General features: G+C 32.2%; 1 protein-coding gene across 3 annotated transcripts in view; it reads left to right on the top strand.

Moving 5' to 3' along the window:
* The window catches only part of Gkap1 (G kinase anchoring protein 1), a 56,937-nt gene that overhangs the window by 17,915 nt on the left and 11,401 nt on the right, over window positions 1-27,621 (top strand). For 2 of the 3 annotated variants that reach the window (XM_005340912.3, XM_013365498.4), the window contains exons 6-8: window positions 1,744-1,867; window positions 4,305-4,327; window positions 22,559-22,711. In XM_005340912.3, the coding sequence (XP_005340969.1) occupies window positions 1,744-1,867; window positions 4,305-4,327; window positions 22,559-22,711 (300 nt within the window). The remainder of the gene's footprint in view (window positions 1-1,743; window positions 1,868-4,304; window positions 4,328-22,558; window positions 22,712-27,621) is intronic. The other variant, XM_005340913.3, reaches the window with a different exon arrangement.

Raw genomic sequence — 27,621 nt, forward strand, 5'->3', positions numbered from 1 at the left:
GTTTTCTTGCCATAATCATAGGCTTAGTGCCCAAAAGCATTGATTTTTATCAGACAATAAGAGAGAACGGAGAAATTTCTTTTTATGCAATGGCTACTTTTACATGATTACATTGATGTAGCACTATTCCAAAAAATTTATGTTAGCCTGGAAGTTTTTATAATAGATAACTGAGGTTTGAGATGCTTTATTATGTCTTCTCTTCTCATTCATTTACCAAATACTTATTAAATAGCCAAAATGTGCTAAGCACATGATACAAAGATGAAAGACATAATCCCAACTTCTTTTGAGATTAGTAGAAGACATGCATATAATTATAATGTATAGTACTGAGAGATATATGTTCTTTGTTTGATGGGAATTCAGAAAAATAGAAGACTTTTTAGTGCCTTTCATGAGGATGGATTTTTGGAAAGGATTCTTGAAGAAAAGTCTTATTAGATGTATTTACATGTTTACAAGGTAGGCAAGAGGAAAGTAGGCATTCTCAGAGCAGGTGTGGCAAATACACAAGAAATTTATATGTGGAAGAACATAACCTATTTGAAAATTATAATTTAGGAGGCTAGAATTGCTCTCCAGCAATGGCCAGAAGGATAGGATGCAAAGAATCTTGTGTACTACCCAAGAAGCTCAGATTTTATACATCTCTTGGCAGAAAGTTTTTGAACTTTTTAAGATTGATTTTGAGTTTTTACTTTAGAAATTCATGATGTAGCAGTGTAGAAGATGATAGAGGGATTAAAAGACTATGGCAATGTCTAAGCAAAAGACAATAGGGGAAAATGTCAGAAGTTACAAGGAAAAGAGAATAGATTTAAGAGATTTTTAATATACAAACTCAACAAGATTTAGTAACTAATAACTAATTGGGATATAAAGTGTGTAGAAAAATAGACAAGGATACCATGAGTTTCCTAGCTTAGACAATTGTATAGATGGTAGTGGCATAACAAGTTAATAAGAAAAGGATGAAGGGGGAAAGCAGGTTGGTTGAATGTGAAGATAAACACATTTAATGTGGCGATGCTTATTAAAAACTCCAGCTGACTTCTCTATGTACACACATAAATCATTAGTATAAAAGTGGAACTTTAAAGAGCAATGAATATAAGGCATAAGAAGAATAGGTTAAGAAAGAGATAATGGTAGACAGCAGTTATATTTTTAAGAAGGTTGGCTAAAGAAGCTACTAAAGATGACTTATGTATTGAGAAAACCAAGAGATGGTTGAAAGAAAAAATACCTTCTGAATTAGTGATTAAGTTGAGGTTGACCTTAATTTTAGTCAGAGAACAACAGAAGCCAGATTTCAGTGGTGTGAGAATGCACTTACTGTCTTAAATTTGGTTCTGAAAGGAAAGAGGTTATAGATAAAGATAAAATATTTTTGTTTCTATTTTAATGTAAGTTGTGAGAGGTTGAGCATATAAATAGGAACTTTATAAAATTTATATGATTTGACTGACCAAGTTGTGACTTTTAAAATCTGCTTCTTTTTAAAATTTATTTTTATTTTTTAGTTGTAGATGGGCACAGTACCCCTATTTATTGATTTATGAATGTGGTGCTGAGGATCGAACCCAGGGCCTCATGCATGCCAGGCAAGCACTGTAACACTGAGCCACAACTCCAGCCCCCTGATTCTTAAAATAAAACTTTAAGAAACGTATTTCTTACTGGTCAGTTGATTTTATAATTTATAAACTAAACTTAATTATTATTGGTAATTCTTTTCAGGAGTATGAAAATGCTGAAAATTCTTCAACTCAGTCAAAAGTTATGAATAAAAAGGATAAAAGAAAGAACCATCAGGGAAAAGACAAACCTCTCACAGTATCACTAAAAGATTTTCAATCTGAAGGTAATGTATGTATGATATCTATTATGCTAGAATCATACTGTCTTTTTATACTTAAGTTGTAAGTACAAATTTTTAAAAATTGATAAAAATTGTTTTCTAATGTGTCATTTAAAATGTAAACCTGCTTCTTAATCTGTTTTGTGCTTTTATATTTTAACATCTGAGATTAGATAATTTATAACAAACAAATTTGTTGATTCAGATTGGAGGTAGGGAAGTTCAGTGTCAGGGTGCTAGCATTTGCAAGAACCTTCATGCTGCATTGTCTTGTGGAAGAAGGCACGAGAGGACAAGAGAGCTGGGAGGGTGTCAAACACACCTTTTAACATGGCACTAGTCCCTCTTTTGAGGGTGGAGACCTCATGGCTGAATCACCTCTTAATTCTATTTCAATGAAAATAAAAGTTCAAAATGCATTTTGAAGAGGACAAACCATAGCAATCTGTTTATAAGTAAACTATTTGAGGATTAGGATAATTTAAATCAATTGTTAAAATTTTGAACTTGTTACTTTTCTAAAACTTAACAAAAATTAAAATTGGCATGTGCAATTTGAGTGACCTTAAAATATATTACTGTTCATATACATAAACTGAAATGACCAAACATCTCAACCATTATTGATCAACCACTTCACATTATCTGGAATTACCCCTTAGAAAATAAAATACAAATTTTAGAATTAAACTGTTTATATAACATCATTTGGATTCATTATTAAACAGCAAAGACAGAAGGAATTATATCCTCCATTAAACTTTTGAAGACAGACCACAAAGCACATCATTTCTAATATGGGTAATACCTTACGTTGCGCTATACAATATGGTAGGCACTATTTATTGGTGGCATTTTAAATATACATTAGTTTAAAAGTATAGCTCCTGAATTGCATTACTCGCACTTCAAATGCTCAATGTGACTAGTAGCTTCCATATTTCCCAACTATAGAAAATTAACATCATTGCAGAAAATTTGAACAGTGCTTGTGTTACAGAATAGTTGCTGACCATATGAGCGGCTAAAGAATGGTTTATTTTATTCATAAGAATTCAGCCTTAATATTTTTAACATTATTCTATGAGTATAAATGTCTATAGCAGTAATTTCAAAAAATAAAAATGAAAGATCTAAATACTGTTGCAAAAGTGTTTTTGTGAACTAACTAGAAATGAATTTAGAGGATTTTTTTTGCTTTCTTTTGAGGCTCCAGAGTTTTTCCTATAGTTTGCTCCTGAGTAATTTGCTTTACTTTGAGATTAAAAGAACACACATGCATGTTAAAATAAAATCTCTAATAAGAAAGATTTTATATAAGAAACATATTTCACTAAAAGTAGAAGTATGAAGAGAATTATTTTTAGAATCCCTACTTTATTTGACATATGTTTCATTTCTTAAGTAGTATATAAGTTTATTAGCTGCATCGAGAAAACCATCAGTAACAATATGTTAAAGGGAAGGTACACAGTATTTTTATAAGTCATGATTATCACAGTTGTGATTATTCCTCAGATTCTAGCATCACATTGTATGTTAAGTAGAACATGCCAAAATAATGGTCACATGGCCTACCAGGATTTGGTAGTTTAATGTGAACCTTAAGATTTTGGCATTTACTATGTCTATAGACTATTATTTTGATCAAAAGATGTTTTAGAGAATTGTACCATCTTTCATAGTCTTGGTCAAAAGAAAGCTATTAAATTATTTTTAGTCCTGGAGAATGTAAGGTTTCTGCTATACACAAAAGTATTATTAGTAGATATCCTGATCCTTTCCAATTTAAATAAGAATACTTGCTCCCTGCTTGTACTTTAGATGCAACCTTGTATCTATGTAGATATTCTTTTATGTCTTCCTTTTCTTACCTGTTCTCAGTAATTCCTTTCCTGAAATGTTGTGTTGTTTCTAAGTCAGTGACTAACTTCATCTAGAAATATTTTTATGGGTTCATTTTTATATTCTGTGAATTTACCTCAGTTTTTAGGGTTTTATTCATAGTACTATCAAATCATTATGATGTATATTTTTAAAATAGCTTACAGTTTTAAAGGATATAAATTACTATCATACTCTGTTTCAGTCAACAAAGGAAATAATCTGGACATTTTTATAGTTAACAGTACTCTAAATTGATTTTGATCATTTGTGTCCCCTCAGCTTTCTCTCTCCACTGAAATCTTATGAAACCAAATAACTAAATTATGAGACTCACTTGTTTTAAAATTTAATGTATGGATGATATTTAACTTAAGATACAGATCTTGGTCCCTAAGCTGAACTAATTAGTAATTATATCCTGACTTTTAACATCTTAAATCTAGAAAAGTAAGTCTGATATGAGTCCTAGATAACCCTTTATAATTTTTAGTTTTATTTATATGCTAAAACATTTTATTTCAATGAAGTTTCACTTTTTATTTTTCATTTACAGATCATATTAGTAAAAAGACTGAGGTAAGTTTGGAACCATCTTATGTTTTAGAAAACACTGTTGATTTTAAGAATAACAGTTTAATATTTAGCAGTAAGTTTTTTTGAGACATAAATGTTTAAAGGATAGTTCATAGGTTTGTCTTGATTGAACCCATCAGGTTTTGGCAGTATAAGGATAGAAAATATAGGATAAAAATACTATTTGCCTGAAGTATAATGACATTTGGGTTTATTATCCTAATTTGTGTGTGTGGGTGTGTGTGTGTGGTGAGAGAAAGTGTGTGCACATGGGCCAAAATATTACCATGTGTGTACCAAACTTAAAATTCAAGGGAAAAGTGTCTATGTTTTAATCTTCATAAAAATCTTATCCTGGGACACCATATCTTAGGTATTGAGAATTATGGAAATAGTGAGGTAAGCTGTGATTCTATAGATGCCCATTCCTTTCATCATTAAGGAGTAATACAGCCTATAGCCTACAAACCTTCCTGGTGTTATAGGTCCCTTTCTTTTAAAATTCTATTGTTGCCTCTACAAACCTTTTAGATTTGAGAGATGATACTGTTACAAAATATCCTCTTCTGTTGAGGAAGATACTAATAAAATATAACAGTTGTTTTGGTTTCTTAAAGCAATAATTTCCAAGTTTCATTATTCTTCTGTTATATATGCTTTTTATTGTTAGTGATTTCATTGTTTTTTTTCATGATCAGATAGTTCTTTATTTCGCTTAGAATATTCTGTATATATTTTGTCTGACCTTTTTGTTTTATTTTGTTTCAAGCATTTGCTTGCCCAGGTTAGGAAAATTTAATCCATCTCTTAAGAAAACCGTATCTGGGGCTAGGGTTGTAGCTCAGTGGTATCATGCTTAGCATACACAAGGTCCTGTGTTCACTCCTCCATACTACCATAAAAACAGAAAATCACATTTAAATAATTCTCTCACCATATTAATAATTTAGTTTGTAACTATACCTGCAAACACAAAATTGATTGATTGTTAAAACAGTTGAAATTCTTCTTAGGTTATTTTTAAGCCACTAACACTATTTCTTAGTTAAAATTAGTTAAAATTTAAATGACCTCATATTTAGACTGAATATTAAATCTGTTTTCAAAACTAGAAACCTATTTTGGGACCAATTTCAATTTATTTTTATCCATTGAGTTTTGGGGGATAGTTTTAATTCTATCAACTATTCCAGGCTTTGATTTTTTTTCTTTTCTGATGTGAAAGATTAACAAAACAAAAACCATGCAGAGCAAGAAGATCTTATCTATTTAATATATTCAAGATGAGTTGTATTTAAATAAGCATATGTATAGGGAATCATATTTTTCCTATCCTCAACTATTACATTTCATATATAATAAAATTCATTGTAAAGAATCCTTATGATTTATAAGTTTTATATTTAAAATGTAGTCTAACTTATTTCCAACATAACTATTTAAGAAATTAGTCAAAAGAATATATAATTCACTTCATCTTTTAATGCTTGTTAGAAACATATTGCCTTTATGTTCCATTTCTATTACTAGTATTACAGGTTGAGTATCCCTTATCCAAAATACTTGGAACCAGTAAATTGTTTCTGGTTTTAGATTTTGGAATATTTGCATAGACTTTTCTGGTTGAGCATCCCTAATCTGAAAACACTAAACATTCAAATAGGATGGAGCATTTTGGATTTCAGATTTTTTTATTAGAAATTCTCAACCTGTATTCACTTTATGGGACTTAAATGTTACAGTGGTTTTGCCCTTGCTCTAGTAGTTTAGAAGAATTTTATCTCCTCCACCCCAGAGAATCCAAAAAGGAAGACTGAAAATATTTGTTTGAACTCCAAAATGAAATGTTTTCTGTTCCTATAAATGTTCTAATCTTTGTTACATTATATTCTGAATAATTATTTCTATCCTTAATATGTTACATATATCAGGAGAATTTTTTTTTTCATCATTACTCTAAAGTACCTAACCTCTTGTCAGAATAACATTCTTACCTGCCCCTTGTAAATCAGGAATTTATTGGATAAAACTCAAATCACTTTTAAAATTTTTTTGTTAGGTGATTTAGAGGTACTTGAACTGCATGTAGGAAGTGGGATACAGTTAGCTTTTCTTCATTAAATATCTGGGAGATGTTGACTACCATTCATCCACCAGTGTCCTTCACTAGAGTATAAACAAGAATATCCCAAGAGAATTCTAGATAAACAGAATTAATAACAGAGTAGTTGCTTATACAGACCTCTTTATAAAACCTCAAATAACCTTTTAAAAATGTTATTTTATTTTTAAAAGTTTTTTAAATCTTAATTAAAAAATCATAATATGTTTTAAAGTGATGGTACAGTTGGGAAGAGTATCTTATAGTTTATCCTTTCTCTTGAGACCCACTTTTATCTGACTTTCCTGATGCTAGTTCTTCTAGTATAGTTATATAACTTTAAAAATTTTAGTGATCATCAAGTCTTAAAGTCCAAAGGTCAAGTCTTCAGGATGCTTGAATAAACAGTCTGTGGAAGAATACCCAAGAAATTATAACAGTTGTTGAATACCCAAGAAATTATAACAGTTGTTACCAAAGGAGGCAGGGGTTGATCCTAGGACAAGGATAAGAGAAAAGACTTTTTACAGTATAAGTTTTTGAGTTTTTATCATGTCTGTGCTATAATTGTTTTTATTAAAAATTAAAAGGACTAGAGATAAAGGAAAGAGCCAAGGAAAAAATCAATCCTATGTAGCTTCATAACCTATTTATTTCTGATTGTACTATGCTTGGTTACATGAGTGAATAATAACTTATTTATTTTAGGATCCTAGTATATTATGAAAAAAATGTTGAATCTGTTGATTTTCTAATGTTATGATAATTCATCATTGTATAATTAAATAATAAGAGAAAGATGTTAAAAAGTAAAATAGTTAATCAACTATTGACTATTAGTTATACCTACCAAAATGTTATTAATATAGACTATTAAAGTTAAAAGCACATACATATAAACTGACTTTTAAATATCTCACCTAAAAGTTGGCTTTATTTAAATTTCAAGCCATGTCTTAGTCTTACTGTGTTGCATTTATTTTTGTTCCCTTTCCTATACTTATTTATTAGTTCTCTGGTTTTGAGTAACAGAAGGCCAACTCAGCCCAGCATAAGCAAAAAAAAATATACATAAATACATAAAAATGCTTATTTGGTTCATATAACCAAGTCATAAAAGAATAGGGGGAGAATTGGCCTCATAGTTGACTGGATCCAGATGTTTCAACAGCTTTAGAACTCTCTACTCTCAGTTGCTGTCTGTGGCTTCATCTCAAGACAAAACATATGATTATGTGGGCATCTCAGGATTACGTTTTCACAGTGTTTCTTATAAACTGTTAATTAGGTTTTCTTGAAATATACTTTTTAGTTGTAGATGGACACAATACCTTTATTTTATTTATTTCAATGTGGTACTGAGGACCAAACTCAGTGCCTCACACGTGCTAGGCAAGCGCTCTACCACTGAGCTGTAACCTCAGCCCTTGAGACAATTAGATTCAAATTGTTTTCTTAAATAGATTAAAGAGGCATAAAATATGGCATATCAAATCAAGGGTTGTAGAATGTTTTGCTATTTTTATGATGTTAAAACTGATTGGTGGCTCTTATACCAAAATGTTCAATAAAACGAACCAGGACTAGGAGAAATGACTGCTTCTAGGACCATAAGAGGAGATATATAAGATGAACCTGGAGCATCTTGTAGTGCAAAAAAGTAAGAAGGTGCTTTATAAAAAAAAAAAAAAAGATTGGGAGCATGTCAGAGGGACAGTAAGAGCCACTAAAGTAGCTCCAATAGTCAGAGCTGAGATAATTTGAGAAACCAAGTAAACATAATATTGTACTGAAAGTACAAAGTGTATACTTATGAATCAGTAATAAGTGGTTCAAATAAGTAAATAAATCTGAGAAGAGAGATAAATCTTCTACTCGTAAAAATTCCAAATGGTTTATGTAGATATTCTCCTTCCAGTAGATGGAACTTAATTTCTCCCATACCTCTTTGAGTGTGGGCTTTGCTTAGTGGCTTTGCTATGGAAGGACGGAAAATAACTTTACATTGGAGAATTCTGGCAAACACTTCCTTGATGAGGTGATCAGTGGTTACCAATATTGGTTCCTTACTTATAACAAATGTACCATAATAATGTAAGGTGTTAACAACAGTGGAAAACAGGTGAGGGATATGTGGGAACCCCCTGTATTATTTTTGCAACTTTTTTGTAAGTCTAAGACTATTTTAAAATAAAAGTATATTTAAGTGATCAGTGGGGTTTGGATGTTACAGCCATTCTAACGCTTCTCATCAGCCTATAAGTCAATGCTTTTAGCAATTATTGGAGATTATTTTTTGATTCATTATTGCCTTGTAGCTTATTCTCCATTAGATTTTTTACTTCAAGAACATATGCATTTAGTAATAACTGAATGATAGAGGAGGGTTTATATAAAAACCAGTCTCCCACCCTAGCCCTTGCCCTTTCCTGTACATTTTTTTTTTTAAAACTGGGGCTTGAACCCAGAGGTAATTTACCACTGAACTACATCACAGCCCTTTTTATTTTTATTTTTTTTATTTTGAGACAGGCTCTCACTAAATTGCTTAGGACCTTGCTAAGTTGCTAATGCTTTCCTGGAACTTGTGATCTTTCCTGCCTCAGCTTCCCAAGTACTGATATTATAGAAATATGCCATCATACCTGGAAGCTCCTGAACTACTTTTAAAAATAATTTTTATATTTTCAAGACTTGACTCTTCTGTATGCCAAGCCATGTGGAAGTATTGAGTTTTTCTGAACATACTGTATTTTTTCATACTATTTCATACTATATTCTTCTCTATTTTTCTTTATCTGGCTAACTTGTCTAGTGAGTCACTGACCAGAGTAAACATCTTGCTTTAGAACTTAGCCATAGGGTCACATTTTCCTGGAAGCTTTCCCCAATCATGATTTTATTTAGATGCCCTGAACAGCCTGTTTGATAGCATTCAACTCCTTATCATTTTCCCCCATAGCTTTATTGAGGTAAAATTGAAGAACGGGCTGGGGCTCAGCAGTAGTGCACTTGCCTAGCATGTATGAGGCACTGAGTTCAATTCACAGCACTACATATAAATAAATAAAATAAAGGTCTATCAACAACTAAAACAATTTTTGTGGAAGTACAATAAAAAGTACATATTTGATGTATGTAATTTTATCACCTTTGACATGTATATAACCAATGCAATCAGCAATTCTATTACTTTTTAAAAATTGAAATCATGCAGACTGTTTCCTGTATGATTTATTACATTAGAAATCAATCACCTTAACATAGAGAACCCCACCTCCACTCATCAACTATTTCAAAATTAATATAAATATCTCAGAGGTCAAGGGGGAAAAGCCCGAGAAAAGTAAATAAAAAGTGCTTTGAACTAAGTGATAATAAAATTTTAAGTATCAAGATTTCTGGGATGAAACAGTACTCAGATGAACATTTATAACTTAAAGTAACTCATATCAGAAAGAAGCTAGATTAACAAATTATTTTCAAATTATGCAGTAGGAAGGAAAAAATTCGGAGCAGAAATAGATGAAATAGAGAAATAGTACAAAAATAAACAAGTCTAATCAAGAAAAAAGCAAGAACAAAAAATAATATCAGTGGAAAGGGAGCTATTAAAAATAACCCTACAGGGGCTGGGGTTGTGGCTCAGTGGTAGAGCGCTTGCCTAGCACGTGTGAGGCCCTGGATTCGATCCTTAGCATCACATAAAATAAATAAATAAAATAAAGATATTGTGTTCAACTACAACTAAAAAATATTTAAAAAATAACACTACAGGTGCTAAAAATATATTGAGGTAATATTATAATTGTATACCAACATATGTCATGGTCAATATTAGAGATGGATCCGGGTGCTGCTGAGAAGAAAGTATATTCAGTCATTGATATTCTATATATGTCTGTTAAATCTAAATTATCAATTGTATTTTTTACTTGTATAGCTTTTTTGTTTAGTTTTTGTTTGGAGGATCTATCCAGTAGAGACAGAGGCATTTTAAGTTACCCAGTATTATTATGTTGTGCTCTATTTGATTCTTGAAATTGAGAAGGGTTTGTTTGATGTACGTGGATGTTCCATTGTTTAGGGCATAAATATGTATGATTGTAATGTCTTGTTGATGTATAATTCCTCTAAGCAGTATGAAATGGCCTTATTTTCCCTTCTGACTAACTTTGGGTTAAAATCCACTTTATCTGATATGAAGATAGAAACTTCTGCTTGTTTATGTGATCCATGTGAGTGATATATTTTTTCTATCCTTTCACCTTCAGTAAGTGGATGTCTCTTGGAGACAGCATCTTGTTGAGACTTGTTTTTTAATCCAGTCTCCCAGTCTGTGTCTTTTGATTGATGAATTTAGGCCATTAATGTTCAAGGTTATTATTGAGATATGACTTGTATTCCTGGTTATTTGGGCTTACTTCTAGTTTTTAATTTGAATTAGCTTCTCCTTTGATTGACTATTCCTTTAGTGTAGTTCATCTCTTTGCTGGTTTTCACTTTTTTTCCATTTCATCTTCGTGGAATATTTTGTTGAGATAGTTTTGTAGTTCAGGCTTTCTAGTTGCAAATTCTTTTGTTTATCATGGAAGATTTTTATTTGATCTTCAAATCTTAAATTTAATTTTGCTGGATATAGGATTCTTGATTGTTATCCATTTTCTTTCAGCACTTGATATATATTATTTCAGGACATCATAGCTTTGAGGGTCTTAGATGAGAAATCATCTGAGATCTGAATTGATTTCCCCATATAGGTAATCCGATATTTTTCTCTCAGAGCCTTTAAGATTCTATCTGTATGTTAGGCATTTTCATTATAATGTGCCTTGGTGTGGGTCTGTTGTAATTTTGTACATTTGGGGTCCTGTAAGCCTCCTGTATTTGATTTTATATTCCATTCTTTAGGTTTGGAAAATTTTCTAGTATATTATTTTATTGAAAAGATTGTGCATTCCTTTGGTTTGTACCTCTGCAACTTCATCTATTGAGATAAATCTTAAATTTGGTCTATTCATGTTATCCCATAGTTCTTGGAATTCTGTTCATGGTTTCTTAATGTCTTCTCTCCATGGTCAACTCTGTTTTCAAGATTATGTATTTTTCTGATTTAATTTCTCATACTGTTCTTTAACTTCACAGTTCTAGGTACATTCTTAACTCCTTCTCTGACATTTTTTTCAATGTGGTGTTGATGGATTATGGTTTTGGAGTATCTAGGTTTGTTTGGGGCAGTTTTTTTCTTTGCTTTTTCATGTTGTTTATGTGTCTACCCATCTAACAGTATGGATCTGAGGCAGTAGAGTTTCTACCCTGTGGACTTATAATGTCCCGAGGTTTCCACTACCACACCATTTAGGGGGAGACAAATAATAACCATCACCAATGTAAATAATACACAGCATTAAAACAAATAGTACCTACGATGATATCCATAATGTTAATTATCCCAATATACAGAAATGATATGATCATACAATAAAAACAGAAGGTTTGCAAAAGGGTTTATAATCTCAAAAGGTGAACAGGGAGAGATCAGAGAAGATGTAATGATTATGAGGCAGGAGGAGAGAAGAAGTAAAAAAGTAAAGGAAGAATTAAAGAAAATAGAGATTAGCTATTAGAAAATGAAAAGAGAATGGAAACAGAAAAATATATAAAGTAAAAATTATAAAAAATTAAAAATTAAAAAATGCAAAACTAAAATATACCAAACATTCTAGTTCACAGAAAAAAACTAATCCATGAAAAATAATTGGCTTTAAAAATATTAGAAATGAGGAAAAAAAATATGAATATGTATAAGTGTCCATATACCATTAAGATCACAATTAAACAGAGAAAAAGAATTTTTTTAAAAAAGATCTTGATGAAAAGTTAAGGAGTTCAAAAGATTCTCATTTCCTTTTCTCAGTAGTTTTAGGTGGGATCCTCTGAAGCTTGATGCTCTACCCTCTGGATTGCTGGAGTGCCAGAGGTAATCCAGTAGGTGGAATTCCTGAAGGCAGGGTTTAGGCTTAGATGGGCTCCAGGCTCTTCACTGAATGCCAGTTGGTCTGGAGATTTTAAATCAGCACACCTCCAGGGCTCAGTACTTGCTGGTCCACGCTGAGAGACTGTACTCCAGGGATCTCCCCGGGTTTCTATTGGTGAGATAGCCAATTCTTAGCCCCCTGTGTCACCTTCAGACCTCACGTTTCCTGTAAAGGTTCAGTCTCTAAATGATCTCTCCTGCCTCCTCCCTTCCAAGTTCCTTGCAAGATAGGGCTTTTCCAGCTGGTCCTGCAAGCAGTCTGATTGAAGGAGGAGGGGTAGAGCAGGATGGGTATCCATTACCAGTTGTTCCCTCTGTAAACTTCTTTCCCGTTTGATTTTCTCTTGGTTACAAGCACACTCTGTGTCTGCAGTATGTGTTTACTGGGGCTGTATTTCAGCCCAAACTTGGGTTTGCCAGGAATTGGCACCTTCAGGTGCTGCCCCAGTGCAGCAGCTGCAAAATGGTTCTTTCCTTCTTCTACACGCTGACTGGAGAGGTGGTGTCTTCTTTCTCTGCACATGGATATTGTGCAGCGCATCCTTCAGGTTTGCCGGTCCTTGATCTCTAAATGCTCCATACCCAGGCACACCTTGGGCCTCCCCCAAATTTGGCTTCCTTTATTCCTTAATCCCTCCACTGTGCTCATAGAGGGACTACTCTGGCTGCTGCTTCCAGCCTGATTGTGCTGCTGGGAATTTCTTCCTTATTTTATTATATCAAACCTCCTGAGTCGCTGATCTGCTTTTTGAATGTCCAGTTTTAAATTCCAGTAAAGTCCCCCCACTTTTTTTTTTGTTTGCCCACTTTACCAAGAAGCTGCCTGTCTACTTTCTTGTTTTACTCTATGGAGGAGTCAGGAAAGTGACCTCTTTTATTCTTTCATCTTGAAACTCCTCCTTATCATTTTATTTCTTCACTAGAATTTGAGTTCTTAGAAGTTAACAAAATCAAATTTTGTTGATTTTGTTCCCTAGTAGTCCTAATTTCTGACACATGGTAAATAGTAATGTAAATGAAAATCAGTTGAGTGAATGACATTGTTCTACCTTCTTACTAAAACTTTCAAGAGTCTTTGTTGGAGTCTGCTTATGTATTCTAATAATGTTTATAACAAACACATAGTAGGTTTCATTTTCTCTGCCACTTTAAACACATTATTAGGGCTTTCATGGAGCTCTGTATTAAGAATAATTATGAGACTACATTCTTGTTCAGTAAGAAAAAAATGCCACTAACAATTAACTATTTATTTGCCATTTACAAAAGAAGTGGCTACATGCTTTATAGTTTATTATTCCTGATTTAAAGATGAGTTATTTAAAAAAGAGTTATCTTCCTATTTAAAGAAGATTTAAAGAAAAGTTATTTAAAGAAGAGTTATTTTTATGTATTAGTTTTTATCTTTCTTAGTATTATGAGTTCCAGGAGAGTAGCCCATGCATAGTATAGTCCTGATTACATAGTAACAGCTTATTAAATGCATAATTATTTCAAGTTAAGACTTGATTCTATTGGAGTTTACCCTGGGGGAGAGGAGAAAGTAGACTTACCCCAAATATAATGTTGTCATTAATAGCTCACTTGGAGAACATCATTATTTAGATTTCCTCTTAGAATAAGTTAAAAACACTTGAGTAGTAAAAACAAAAAAGCACATAGTTTGCTATTTTGAAAACTGTATAACAGTATGTTAAAGTATCTTTTTAAAAAATATTTTTTTAGTTTTAAGTAGATACAATATCTTTATTTCACATTTATATGGTGCTGAGGATCAAACTCAGTGTCTCAAGCATGAGGCAAGCACTCTACCACTGAGCCACAATCCCAGGCCTTTAAAGTATCTTAAATTGTAAAGCTAGAAGGCTATCCTCTAAGACCTAACATGAAACTCTTAGAAATATGAAAGTATTATAATGAAAGTTTTCCCACAAATTAATCTGTAGAGTCTCTGCAAGTCTAGTGAAAATCCTAGAATTTTTGTTTTTGTTTTTAGAACTCAACAAGTTACTAGTATAGAACAACAAAGGCCAAGAGCTAAGAACTTCTAAAGAAGAACCATAAATAATGTATTTGTCATTCACCAAAAGTCCATGTATGTATGAATATGTTTTTGAGCTGTTTTATCCTACTGAGCAGTTTAATCCTGGGCCATTTCTATACTTGTTAATTATTCTAACTTTATCATGTTTTATATGTAGAAAAGCAAGGAACAGCTGTATTAAGAAAAAATAAATAAATTGTATCTTTACTTTTCATCACACAATAAAATCAGTTCTGCATACAGATGAGCCATTTAGACAAAAGCATATTTATAACTTAGAACTGGAAAATACAGGAGAACATGTTTCTGACTGAGGAGAATGGAAAAAATTCACAGAAATACTCTAAAACAAATGATTTATAAATTGGATGTCATTCAAAGTAAATAACTTATTTTCCAAAAAATACCAAATAGAATGTAAAAAAGGTAAGGCACAAATGAAGTTTTTAAAATATAGAACTGATAAAGAACTAGTATCTAGGTAGAGAAAGAACCCCAATCAAATGGTTACTGTCTCACAAGATATAAATATGAAAGAATAAGCAAGAAACATCAGACATTTCACAAAACAGGAAATATGTATAGCAAAAACATGACAAACATCCTACTTTGTAACTAATCAGAGAAATGTAAATTAAGATCACACTGAGAATACTGTTTTTTTGTTTTGTTTTGTTTTTCCCCTTTACCCACCAGGCAGGCAAAAATTAAGAAGTTTGAAAATATCAAGATTCAGAGATCATGGATCTATAGAATTATAGATCAGTTTATATTGGTGAGAATGTAAATTAGTACAAATACTTTGCATAATTTTGTGTTCTTATAAATTTTAAAATTTATAATAACTGAGGAGTCAGCACACATTTTCTATAAAGGGCCAGGTAGCAAATATTTTAGGCTTTGAGGTATATCTGGTCTTTGTCACAACTACTCAGTTCTGCCATTTATAGAATAAAAGCGGCTATAGCTTACTTAAATTACTGAGAATGGTTGCGTTGCAGTAAAACTTTATTTTCAAAACTGGCAGCAGGCCCCTTTTGGGCTGTAGCTTGCAGGTCCTTGATAGACAATTTTGCAGTTTTACTCCTAAGTACACATAGGAATTTTATGTTTATGTGTGCAATGGACTAGCCCACCTTCATCTTCCCCAAAGAAAAAACTGGAAAAAAAAATCTATTATTTTTCAGCAGAATGGATAAATTTTAGTGTAATCACACAAAGGTTTACACAGTAGTGAAAGTAATGTTTCTGAGTAACTACACGAATGATCTAAAACCGTGTTAAATGAAAAATAAGTCTCAGAAGATTTCTGAGTGGTATCAATTTTATAAAACTTAAACAAAACTTAAGTATTCTTTTTTTTCTTTTTTTCTTTTTTTTTTTTTTTTTTTTAAGAAATGGGGATTGAACCCAAGGACGTTTAACTGCGGAGCCACATTTCCAGCCCTTTTTTATATTTTATTTAAAAATGGGGTTTTGTTGAATTTCTTAGGGCCTTGTTAAGTTGCTGAGACTGGCTTTGAATTCACAATCCTGCCTCAGCCTCCTGAGCTGCTGGCATTATAGGCATGCACCACTGCACCTGGCAAAACTTAAGTATTCTTGCTAAAAATACTTAACCTGAGCCAGGGGTTGTGGCTCAGTGGTAGAGTGCTCACCTAGCACATATGAGGCTCTGGGTTCAATCCTAAGCCCCACATAAAAGTAAATAAAATAAAGGTATTGTGTACATCTACAACTAAATTTTTTTTTTAAAGTTTAACCTAATATATAAATCAAGCCTTGAACTCTGACTTCTATTTTACAAGAGATAAAGTAAACCAGAAAAACCAAGATGGATACTTTGTAGGACAACTGACCTGGTCTCTTTAATAAAACAAAACAAAAATGTTACTGAGAAGAAAAGGTGGAGTGTTTTGAGGAGGATATTCTAGATTAAAGGAGATTTAAGAGATGACAAAATGTAATACGTAGAACTTAATTAGACTAGTAATAAGATGTTTTGTTACAGTTGAAAAAATTCAAATATGAAATAGGCATAAGTATATGATATTAGAAAATATGATTTTTGTTGGGTGTGATAATATAGTTACATTGAAAAATATTTTATAACTGCATGTGAAAGAATTTTGAGATAAAATGTCATGATGGCTATGCTGTAAAATTATAAGCAATAATAGGGGAAATATAAGAAAAACTTTACAATTTTTAAGTTTAGGGGTAGAATAAATGGATGAAAAATTTCAAAATAAAAAGTAAATAGAGAAAAGTGATAATATGGTTACATTGAAAAATATTTTATAACTGCATGTGAAAGAATTTTGAGATAAAATGTCATGATGGCTATGCTGTAAAATTATAAGCAACAATAGGGGAAATATAGGATAAATATAGGAAAAACTTTACAGTTGTTAAGTTTAGGGGTAGAATAAATGGATGAAAAATTTCAAAATAAAAAGTAAATAGAGAAAATGGGCAAATGCATTTATATTGTTTAATGATATGCTTGTAAAACACAAACCAAAGATGGGAATGATAAACTAAATTTGGGGGGTAGTATTAACTTTTGTAGAGGCAGGAAGATAGAGATAAGTGAAAACTACATGAGGGCAGGGCACAAGGGATAAACATTTATTATTAAGAAGAATGGTGGAGGGGCTGGGGTTGTAGCTCAGTGGTAGAGCACTTGCCTAGTATGTGCGAGGCATTAGGCTTGGTCCCCGACACCACATAAAAATAAACAACAACAAAAAAAACTGCTTTAAAAAAAAAACAAAAGAAGAACAATGGTGGAGTTGTGAGTGCCTTCTTAGAAATGGCTTTATTGAGTTATGTACCATAAAATTTGTCTATTGCATGTGTATATAGCATGTGTGTATTAAAATAATATTTAGTTAATATTTGTTTTGAGTTGCTGGGAATTGAACTGAGGGTGTCATGCATGTTGGGCAATTTCTACTATAGAACTACAACCCCTACTCTCATTTGTAGTATATTTAAATATTCTACATATCATAGTCTAGTTTTGAAAAATTTTCATAATTCCCAAGGCTCCTGCATATCCATTTATTTTATAAAAATATTTTTAGTTATAGATAAACATGATAACTTTATTTTATGTATTTTTTAAAATGTGGTGCTGAGGATCAAACCCAGTGCCTCACACGTGCTAGGCAAGCACTCTACCACTGGATCACAACCCTAGCACTGGCATATACATTTATAATTAGTCTCTACTCCTACCTGCAGCCTTGGCAATGACTCTTCTGACCTCTGTCTGTGCAGATATGCCTTTTTTGGCAATCTTTTATGAGTTTACTTCTACAATACGTTTTCTTACACATTTAACTTCTTTCACTTAGTGTTTTTGAGCTTTACCCATATATAGCATGTATCAGTAATTCATTCAGATTATTGGTGAATAATATTCCATTGTATAAATGTTGGTGGACTTTCTGTGAATGAACATTTGTTGGCTGTGTGTTTTGTTTCTCTTCAGTGAATATCTAGGAGTGAAATTGCTGGGTTGTATGGTAAATGTATGTTTAGACTTAGAGTCTGTCAGATTGTTTTAAAGAAATGACTGCACCAGTTATCATTCCCAGCAACACTAGGGCTCTAGGTTCCACATTTTAAAATTGGTACATTATAACTATACATAATGGTGGGATTTGTTGTTAAATATTCACACATGCACATAATATAACAATATAATTTGGCCAGTATTCTTCTTAGTATTTTCCCTGAGGGTTCCATTTTCTATACATTCTTACTAACACTAGATATTGTCTCTGGTTTTGATTATAGCCATTTGATTGTAGCATGTAATTGTAATTTTCATTCAGTTTGCACTTTCTTAAACTAAGAAGCATTTTTTTCATGTGCTTAGCAGCAATTTTTGCATCTTCTCTGATGAAGTTTCTGTTTAGATCTGTTGCCCATTTTAAGTGTGTTGTCTAATTATTGATTATAAGATTTCTTCATGTATTTGGAGGATATGAGTCTTCTGTCAGATGTATGATTTCTAATTATTTTCTCTCAGGCTGTGCTTTGTCTTTTTGTTTTCTTAATGGTATCTTTTGAAGCAGAAAAGTTTTGTATTTTGATGGATTATACTCTTGATGTTCATTTAATAACTCTTTGCCTAACTGAAGACCATTATTATTTATTCGAGAAGCATTATAGTTTTAATTTTTACTTTAATGTTTATGATTCATTTTAGTTAATTTTTGTGTATGGTATGAATAAAAAATTCAAATTTACCTTTTGGTATGAATACAAAATTCAAATTTACCTTTCAGCATGTGCATATCCAGTTTTCCCAGTGCTGCTTATTGAAAATACTATTTATCTCCTTAAAGAAGTGCTTTGACACCTTTTAAAAAATTAAGTTGACCATAAATTTAAAAGTTTACGATAAGACTATCAATCTGTTTAATTGATTTGTATGTCTATATTTATGCAAGCATTATCTGACTTACTCATTGTATGCTGTGCTCAGATTTCAGATTAAATTGAAATTGAATTGGCTATACAGTAATTGATTTAAAGAATCTGTGTTCTTAAATTCACCACATTTTGATCTTTTTTCTGTGATGAATGGTGGGGGGGTGGTAGTTGAATTATTTTTGTCTCCCCCGTAGTTTATCAAGTTGTAGTTTAAAATTTTTCATCTTATAGGCTGAAAAGATATTTTGTGTCTCACTAAGAACTACTCAAAAGATATGAGAATAGGGATAGTGGATAGAGATTGGGATAGGATTTTAGTAATGGGAGCATCTATCAAAAAGTTGACACACTAGATGGAACTGCAGTCTTTAGTGACAGGAAAATCCAGAGATTGTTGCCAACAGCATGTTATTTATTCTGTTTATAGAAGTGTTTTAAGCACTTTTGTATTTATTGCTTTCAGATGAAGTCTTAACAGAATATACTGAAAGAGAGGTTAGGGGCTCAGTGGTAGAGTGCTTGCCTAGCATGTGTGAGGCACTAAGTTCAATCCTCAGCACCACATAAAAATAAATAAAGTGAAGGTATGTGTCCATCTCCAACTAAAAATATTTAAAAAAAAAATATTTTGGGGGCTGGGTTGTGGCTCAGCAGTAGAGTGCTCAGTTTGCATGTGGGAGACCCTGGGTTCGATCCTCAGCACCACATACAAAAATAAACAAGTAAAATAAAGGTGTAAAAATTATTAAAAAAAGAATATTCTGGAAATAGTTCATGAAGCAATAGGTTTAAGAGTTATATCTTACCATTTAGCAATAATTTATGGGCATTCCTGAGCCGTAATTACCTGGGGCGGGGGGGGGGATAAATACTTGCTCTGTCAACTTCTCATAGTATTTATGAGATTCAAATAGTAATGTTTGTTTAAATGCTTTGTAAAATATAAAGCATTATACAAACTTTTAAAATGTCATTTGTGTATTAAGCACTTATATACAAGAAAATAGTTTATTCAAACACTTAATTTTCATAGACAATGTGAAGGGAAAAGGATGTAGAATTTGATCACAAATACAATTGAAACGGGTAAAATTGTATTAGAACTTAAAAATGTGGGGACTAAGTGAAATCATTGAGAGTGAGAAGAATATTTTCTATAGTCTCTGTGCATATAACAGGAAGTCAGAGGAGGAATACTACTTTATTGGAGAATGTGTAAACTTTCTAATTTTACATAATTGGATATATAATGATAAAATATTGTCTCTTTAAAGCATTCTTCATTGTTATATAGAATTTATGTAAAAATTATTTATAATTTGCAGTGCAAAATATCAAGCAAATCAAGACAGTGCATTACCAGCATAAGTATAAACATAGGTTGATGGGATTACGAGTCCAGAGATTTAGACAGGGGTGCCAGGACAATTCATTGGGGAAAATAGTCTTCTTAACAAATAATGCTGAATAACTACATGCCAAAGAATGAATTTGTATTCCTTCAATACCATACAAAAAAATTAACTCAAAAGTAGATGTTAGAAGTAAATGTAAGTACTAAAACCATTTGCAGTGGTGCATGCCTGTACTCCCAGTTACTGGGGAGGCTGAGGCAGGAGGATTATTTGAACCCAGGGAGTTAGAGACCATCCTGGACACAACATAGCAAGGCCCTGCCTAGCTCAGTGGTAGAGCAACTTGCCTAGCACACATGAGGCTCTAGGTTTCATCCCCAGTACTACAAAAAAAAATTTAATGTTTTTTAGGTTAAAAGGTTAAAAGGTACAATAAATATAACATTTAGAAGAAAATATAGGAATGAATTTTTGTACACTTGGGTTAGGCAGTGGTTTCTTGGATAAATTGGACTTCATCAAAATTAAAAAATTTTTGTGAAATATTTGCAGAGACAACCCACAAGTGAAAATTTTGCAGATCACATTTAGTAAGATATATTTATTTGGAATAAAGAACTCTTACAACTAAAAAAATAAGTAACACAGTTAAAAAATGGACAAAGGGTGGCACACACCTAAAGTCCCAGCAGCTCGGTGTGGGGGCTGAGCAGAGCAAACGGATTTTGAGTTCAAAGCTAGCCTCAGCAAAAGCGAGGTGCCAAGCAGCTCAATGAGACCCTATCTCTAAAAATACAACATAGGACTGGGGATGTGGCTCAGTGGTTGAGTATCCCTGAGTTCAATCTCTGGTACCCCCCAACAAAAAAAAGGACAAAGGTTCTAGGTAGACATTTCTCCAAAAACATAATGCAAATGCCCCAGAAGCATATGAAAGGATGCTTATCTCCACCAGTGTCAGGGAAATGCCACTCAAAACCACAGTGAGATACTAATTTACACCCAGAATAATAATAAATGTTGGTGAAATCACAAAGAAAATAGAACCTTCTTGCACTGCTGATGGGACTGTAAAATAGTGGGCTGCTTTGGGAAACTATCAGCAGTATCTCAAAAGGTTAAACAAAGTTCATATGACCCAGAAGTCCCACTCTTAGGTATATGCCAAACAGAATTGAAAATATGTCCACAAAAAAATCTTGTGAATGAATTTTCATAACAGCATTTTTCATAATGGTCAAAGTGTGTAAACAACTCAGTGTCCATCAATCAGTGAATGAAGAAGATGTGGAATGGGATATTATTTGGCAGTAGAAAAAAATGAAGTACTGATGTATGCCATAACATTGATGAATTTTGAAAACATTTTACTAACTCAAAGAAACTAGTCACAAAGCTGGGTATGGCGGTGAATGCCTGTGATCCCAGCTACTCTGGAGGATGAGGTGGGAAGATCCCAAGTTCAAAGCCAAGCTGGGGTTGAGGGGCAGCAACCAAGTGAGACCCTGTCTTGAAGAAAGAAAAAAGAAGGAAGGAGGAGAAGGAGAAGGAAGAAGTTAATCATCAAAAAACACATATTGAAACTGGGTACAGTGATGCATGCTTGTAATTCCAGTGGCTCCAGAGGCTGAGGCAGGAGGATCATAAGTTAAAAGCCACCCTTAGCAATGGCAAGGTGCTAAGCAACTTGGTGGGACCCTGTCTCTAAATAATAGAGCTTGGGATGTGGCTCAGTGACAGAGTGCCCTTGAGTTTAATCCCCAGTATCAAAAAAACAAAACAATACATATTGAATTATTCTTTCTATTTGAAATATCCAGAAAAGGCAAATTTATAGAGATAGAAATATATTAGTGTTGCCTGGGGCTGGAGAGAGGATTTGGAGGAAATGAGAAGGAATTGCTAATGGGTGCAGGGTTTCTTTTTGGAGTGTTAAAAATGTAATAAAATTGTGGTGATAGTTGTACAACTCTGAATAAGTTAAAAACCATTGACTTATCCACATTGCATGTGAGTAACAAAAGCTTTAAAATCAATCAGTTCCCAACTTTAAAAAAATATGAAGTAAGAAAAGGACTTTTGGAAATGGGTCTACTGTTTATTTTCTGGAGATACAGAAGGATTGAGTGGTAATCTCCTAGCTATCTTTTTTTTTTTCATTCTTTATCCTTCTAGTGACTGACTAGGTTTATTAAATGAATACACTTGTTGGGTTGAATAATAGTAAATCATAATTCATTTTTGACAGGAATTGAGTTCTTCTCAGACTTTATCACATGATGGAGGATTCTTCAATAGACTGGAAGATGATGTTCATAAAATTCTTATTAGAGAAAAAAGAAGAGAACAGCTTACAGAGTATAATGGAACAGATAATTGTACAGCTCATGAACACAACCAGGCATGTAAAATAGAAAATTCTCTTAAAATCATAGTGAAATTAAAATGCAAATTATCTTTTTTTAAAGTAAGCTTGTAGAATCCAGTTTTGATTATATAAAGCAAGTTTTTTGATATTATCTCACTAGTTAGTAATCCCATGAAAGAATTTATGTTTAAAAATACTAAGTTTGTAGTTTATTCATTGATGAATATTTATTGAATATGTTCTATATTTTATGTACAGTTAAGCACTGGTGAAGGGATGAGGGAACACAAAGATTAGTGGGCATTTGAGGAGGTAGACTTGTAAAAGGATTGTTTGGCATGATGAAGACTTGAATAAGAGAGATATGAAACAATAAGAAAGATATTTTGAATAGAAAACTTAATCATAGCTTGGGTGAATTTCGAAGGTATATAAACAATTATGTTTGGCATGGATTTTGAATGATAAATAACTTTAAACTGCGAAATGGAGAAAGACTGCATCCTAAGACAACTGCAGAATTAGGAAAGACCTGTAACTGAGTATTCAGAAAATTGAAAAACTCCGCAACCAAGAAGTTTAAGGCAAACTTGGAATGACATGATTAGAGAAATAGATTGAAGTTAAATTTTAAAGACTTTTTTCCTATGAAACTAAGAAGTTAGAATTTTATCCTTTATAACAGGACAAACTGGATGGCCTGAGTTAAATCTGGTCAGTGGTTGTTTTTTTGTTTGTTTGTTTGTTTGTTGTTCTTGTTGTTTTTAAGGCCCATGAACCAAGAACAGTATTTACATTTTCACATAACTCTTTTTAAAAAAGAAAAGAGAATAACCCAGAAAGCCTAAAATATTTGCTGCCAAGCGCTTTACAAAAAAAAAAAAGTTTGCCATTTTGCACCATTGGCTCTCAGTGTTGTCTCCCTTCTCTATTCTAACTCTGAACCAACAGGTATTGCTAGAAAATATTTTTAGTACAGTGCTAATGTTCTCATATGATAATCAGTGCTATGTAATTTTTGCCATATCCCCATTTCTACTTGACAGTCCTTTTTTTCCACGTTTTTTATTGGTGCATTATAGTTGTACATAATGATGTGATTTATTGTTACACATTCATACATACACACAATACAATAATAGAATTTGGCCAGTTTCACTCCTCAGCACTTTCCCCTCCTTCCTCATCACCCATCCCCTAACCCTTTCCTCTATTTATCTCCCTTTGATTTTTTAGGAGATCCACCCCCACCTTTTTTTTTTCTTTTTTCTTCTCTAGCTTCCACATATGAGAGAAAACATATGACCCTTGACATTCTGAATTTGGCTTATTTCACTTAACATAATGTTCTCTAGTTCCATCCATTTTCCTGCAAATGCCATATTTCGTTTTTATTTATGGATGAATAAAAAAGTTTGTTGTGTGTATATATATACCATGTTTTCTTTATCCATTCATCCATTGATAGACATCTAGGCTGGTTCCATAGTTTGGCTATTGTGAATTGTGCTTCTATAAACATGGGTATGCATGTATTACTGTATGATGATTTTAACTCTTTAGGATAAATAAGTAGAGAATCTTTGAAGGCTTTTGAGTAGAAGGGAGAGTTTTATTTGGTAACTATTAATAAATTTCATTGCAATACCTAGGAAAAATTGAAGGAGGATGAAGGCTATGGAAAAGAACTAGATAATGCTTAATTGTAAGGGTTTAGTGCAACAGTAGTATTCTATTAGTAGGAATATAAATTGGTATAACCATTTTGGGAAACAATTTGGCGTTATCTTTTAAAGTTGAACATGATGGATGGGCATGATCTATGTTGTAGAAACTCTATCCCTGAACTAAGCCCTGTAGGCATGTTAAAAACTTCATTGTTTTGTAATAATAAAATCAAAGGAGAAGTGAATGAACTGTAAGCTGCAGTTCACTGGACAAATATCAAGAACAAAGTGTTTAATGATAATAGAGTTCAATGCTATTCATACATATATTAAAAAATTAGAAATTTGATATATTACTTGGGGATATCTATATGTACACATATATGTATTTTATATAGACATATAAATATACACATATAAATGTATATATACATAAAGGCGATGTTAAACATGATGTTAGTGTAATGTTCATAACAGTGGAGATCATCAGGAGAGAAGAGAAAGGGATATAAACTAAGAGAGGCACATGGGTGCTGCCAAGGTATTGGTAAAACTCATCCTTAAAAGAAGTTCAAAACTCTTAATCTGCATATGGGGTTACTTTTACTTTTATCTAACATATACATGTTATATATGTGCATATGTGAAGTCTTTCATAATTAAAAAAAAATTAGGATTTTGTTGTAGTAGGTCATTGGGTGTACTGGGGAAAAAAGAATTGAGGCTGGTTTTTAAATTCTCTTTCTCTGCCCCATTGTACTCCTTTCTCAGAGAAAGAAAATTCTTCTTTTTGCCAGTATTCAAATCATTTTAAAACTGTATATGTATTTATATACCAGGAATTATTAAGTGTGAAAAAATAAACGTGTATTCTGCCATTTTTTTTCCCCAGTACCAAGGATTGAACCCTGGGGAGCTTAACCACTGAGCCAAATCCCAACCCTTTTTTTATATCTCATTTAGAGACAGTGTCTCACTAAGTTGCCTAGCACCTCACTTTTGTTGAGGCTGGCTTTGAACGCACAATTTTCCTACCTCAGCCTCCTGAGCTGCTGAGATTATAGGCGTGCACCACTTCACCTAGTGGAATTCTGCCATTTTTAACAAGCATTTATTTTCATTAAGTAGATTTTTATCATTTCTTACAAACAAAAAGAGTACATGAGAAAATGTCAGAGTATGTAATACCTATTTGTATTTTATAAAAATTGTTTCTGTGTGCACATCTGTATACACACAAGATATACACATATGTACATGATACGTATGTGCATTCTATGTCATATATAAAACATTCCTATCATGAGCTACTCTTAAGTAAATTTGAAAGCATTGTTTTCAGGATACAGCTCAATTAACTTCCCATGTATATACTCTTCCAAACTTTTTTCTATAGCAATTGCAGACCAATCCTGTGTGAAGTCCTTCCCCACTTACTCATGAAAAAAATGTGCATTTCACATGCCATTTCCTCATCCACAGCCCAGTCTTCAACACTAAAACCAGAAAATCTGGATATGATCTTTACTTCCCTTTTATTCCCCATAACATTTTGTTTTTATTATAGCAGTCATTCTTACCATTCTTAATAGATTGCAAGTTCCTTTGGGCACAGACTCTGTCTTATACATCCTTTCAATCTCATTTTATTATGATAACTTTTACTTAGAAGATAAATTGTGAATATATTTATTAAAATGTAGTACTTCATTAAAAGTGAGTATATGTTAAAACATTATGGCTCTGTGTTTTAAATAGTGTTATGTATTTATTGTAGAAATTTAAGTAAAATGCAACAATAAAACTAAAAATAAATATTTGAGGAATAGATATATGGAGATATATATATATATATTCAGATATACTGCATTAACTACTTAAAATAGACTCTTATTTCATAGTTAACCATTGAGTTGGTGGGAATTATTATCATCCCCAATTTGTAGATGTAGTGGGGAAAGAAAGACCCTCATCTTAGTCACCTGGAGGAACCTACTCGTGATATTTTGGTATAGTTCTACTTTTCTATGGATATATACATTTTTCCTCAATGTATAACTGTCATATGAACCACTTTTTTCGGTTAATTATAGATGGTGAATATTTCAGGTCATCAAATAGTTCTTGTACATTAAATAAATAATTCAGTTTATAGATTACGTTGCTTGCAATTATCCTATGCTGAGAAAAATCTTAATGTACTAGTTTGATAACTAATGAGATTGCATGTTTTTTTCAAGTTTTTTTGGTCATATGTCCATCATATTGGTTACAACTGTTTTTTCTAGCTTTTAAATTCACCTTTTGATTACAGTATTTTTTGAGTTTTTTAATTGAGTCAAGTCTGTCAGTCTTTTTCTTTTCTTCCTTTGATATCAGAAAGTCTTTCCTCTTCAAAGTGGAGAGTCATATTTATCCAGATTTTTAAAAATACTTAAAATAGGATATAGAATTGTGGCTCAGTGGTAGAGCATTTGCCTAGCACATGTCGGGCACTGGGTTTGATTCTTGGCACCGAATATAAATAAATGAATAAAATTTTAAAAAGATCCATTAGTTTCTTAAAAACATACTTAAAATGGTCTCATTTTTATCAAAAGTTGTATTCTACATAGTTCTCATTGTTAGATACTCAATACAAAATAATTTTGATAAAAGAAAAATTTAAAACAATAAAGTGAAACCTTATTTATGATTAAAATGTTGACATGTCTTTCTAGAATTTTTTTCTTCACACATATTACAATTTTGGGATCATGCAAATATATTTTATTGTTCTTTATCATCATTTTTAGTGATTGCATAGTTTTCAGTTTTGTGAATTTACTGTGTATTTAGCCTATGTCCTATGCTTTGGCTTTTAAATTGATAATATATTTTTCATAGATGCTTCACCTTCCCACTTAACATAAATTTCTAGGAGTGAGATTCGTGGGCCCAGTAGTAGTATAGTGCTAATTTTGATCTACCCATCTTATTCCTTAAACTAGAAACTCAGACTAGAGTGTCCATCATCCTCATTTGCTACATTCAACCTCTCATCCAAATGCTGTTGATTCTGCTCCAAATTATTTCTCAGATACACTTATCTCCATTTATTCTGCTTTCCCTTTATCCAAGGCATAATCTTGTTTGATCTGGACTTGTAATAGCATTAAAAGGTCTTTCTACCTGTCTTTGCCCCCACTGCAGTCCATTTTCCACACAATACCTAAAGCGATTCTTTACAAACATAAATGTAAATCTAATATAAAATATAAATCTAATGTAAATATA

This window comes from Ictidomys tridecemlineatus, chromosome 4, assembly GCF_052094955.1.
Source record: "Ictidomys tridecemlineatus isolate mIctTri1 chromosome 4, mIctTri1.hap1, whole genome shotgun sequence".
NCBI classification, from domain to species: domain Eukaryota; kingdom Metazoa; phylum Chordata; class Mammalia; order Rodentia; family Sciuridae; genus Ictidomys; species Ictidomys tridecemlineatus.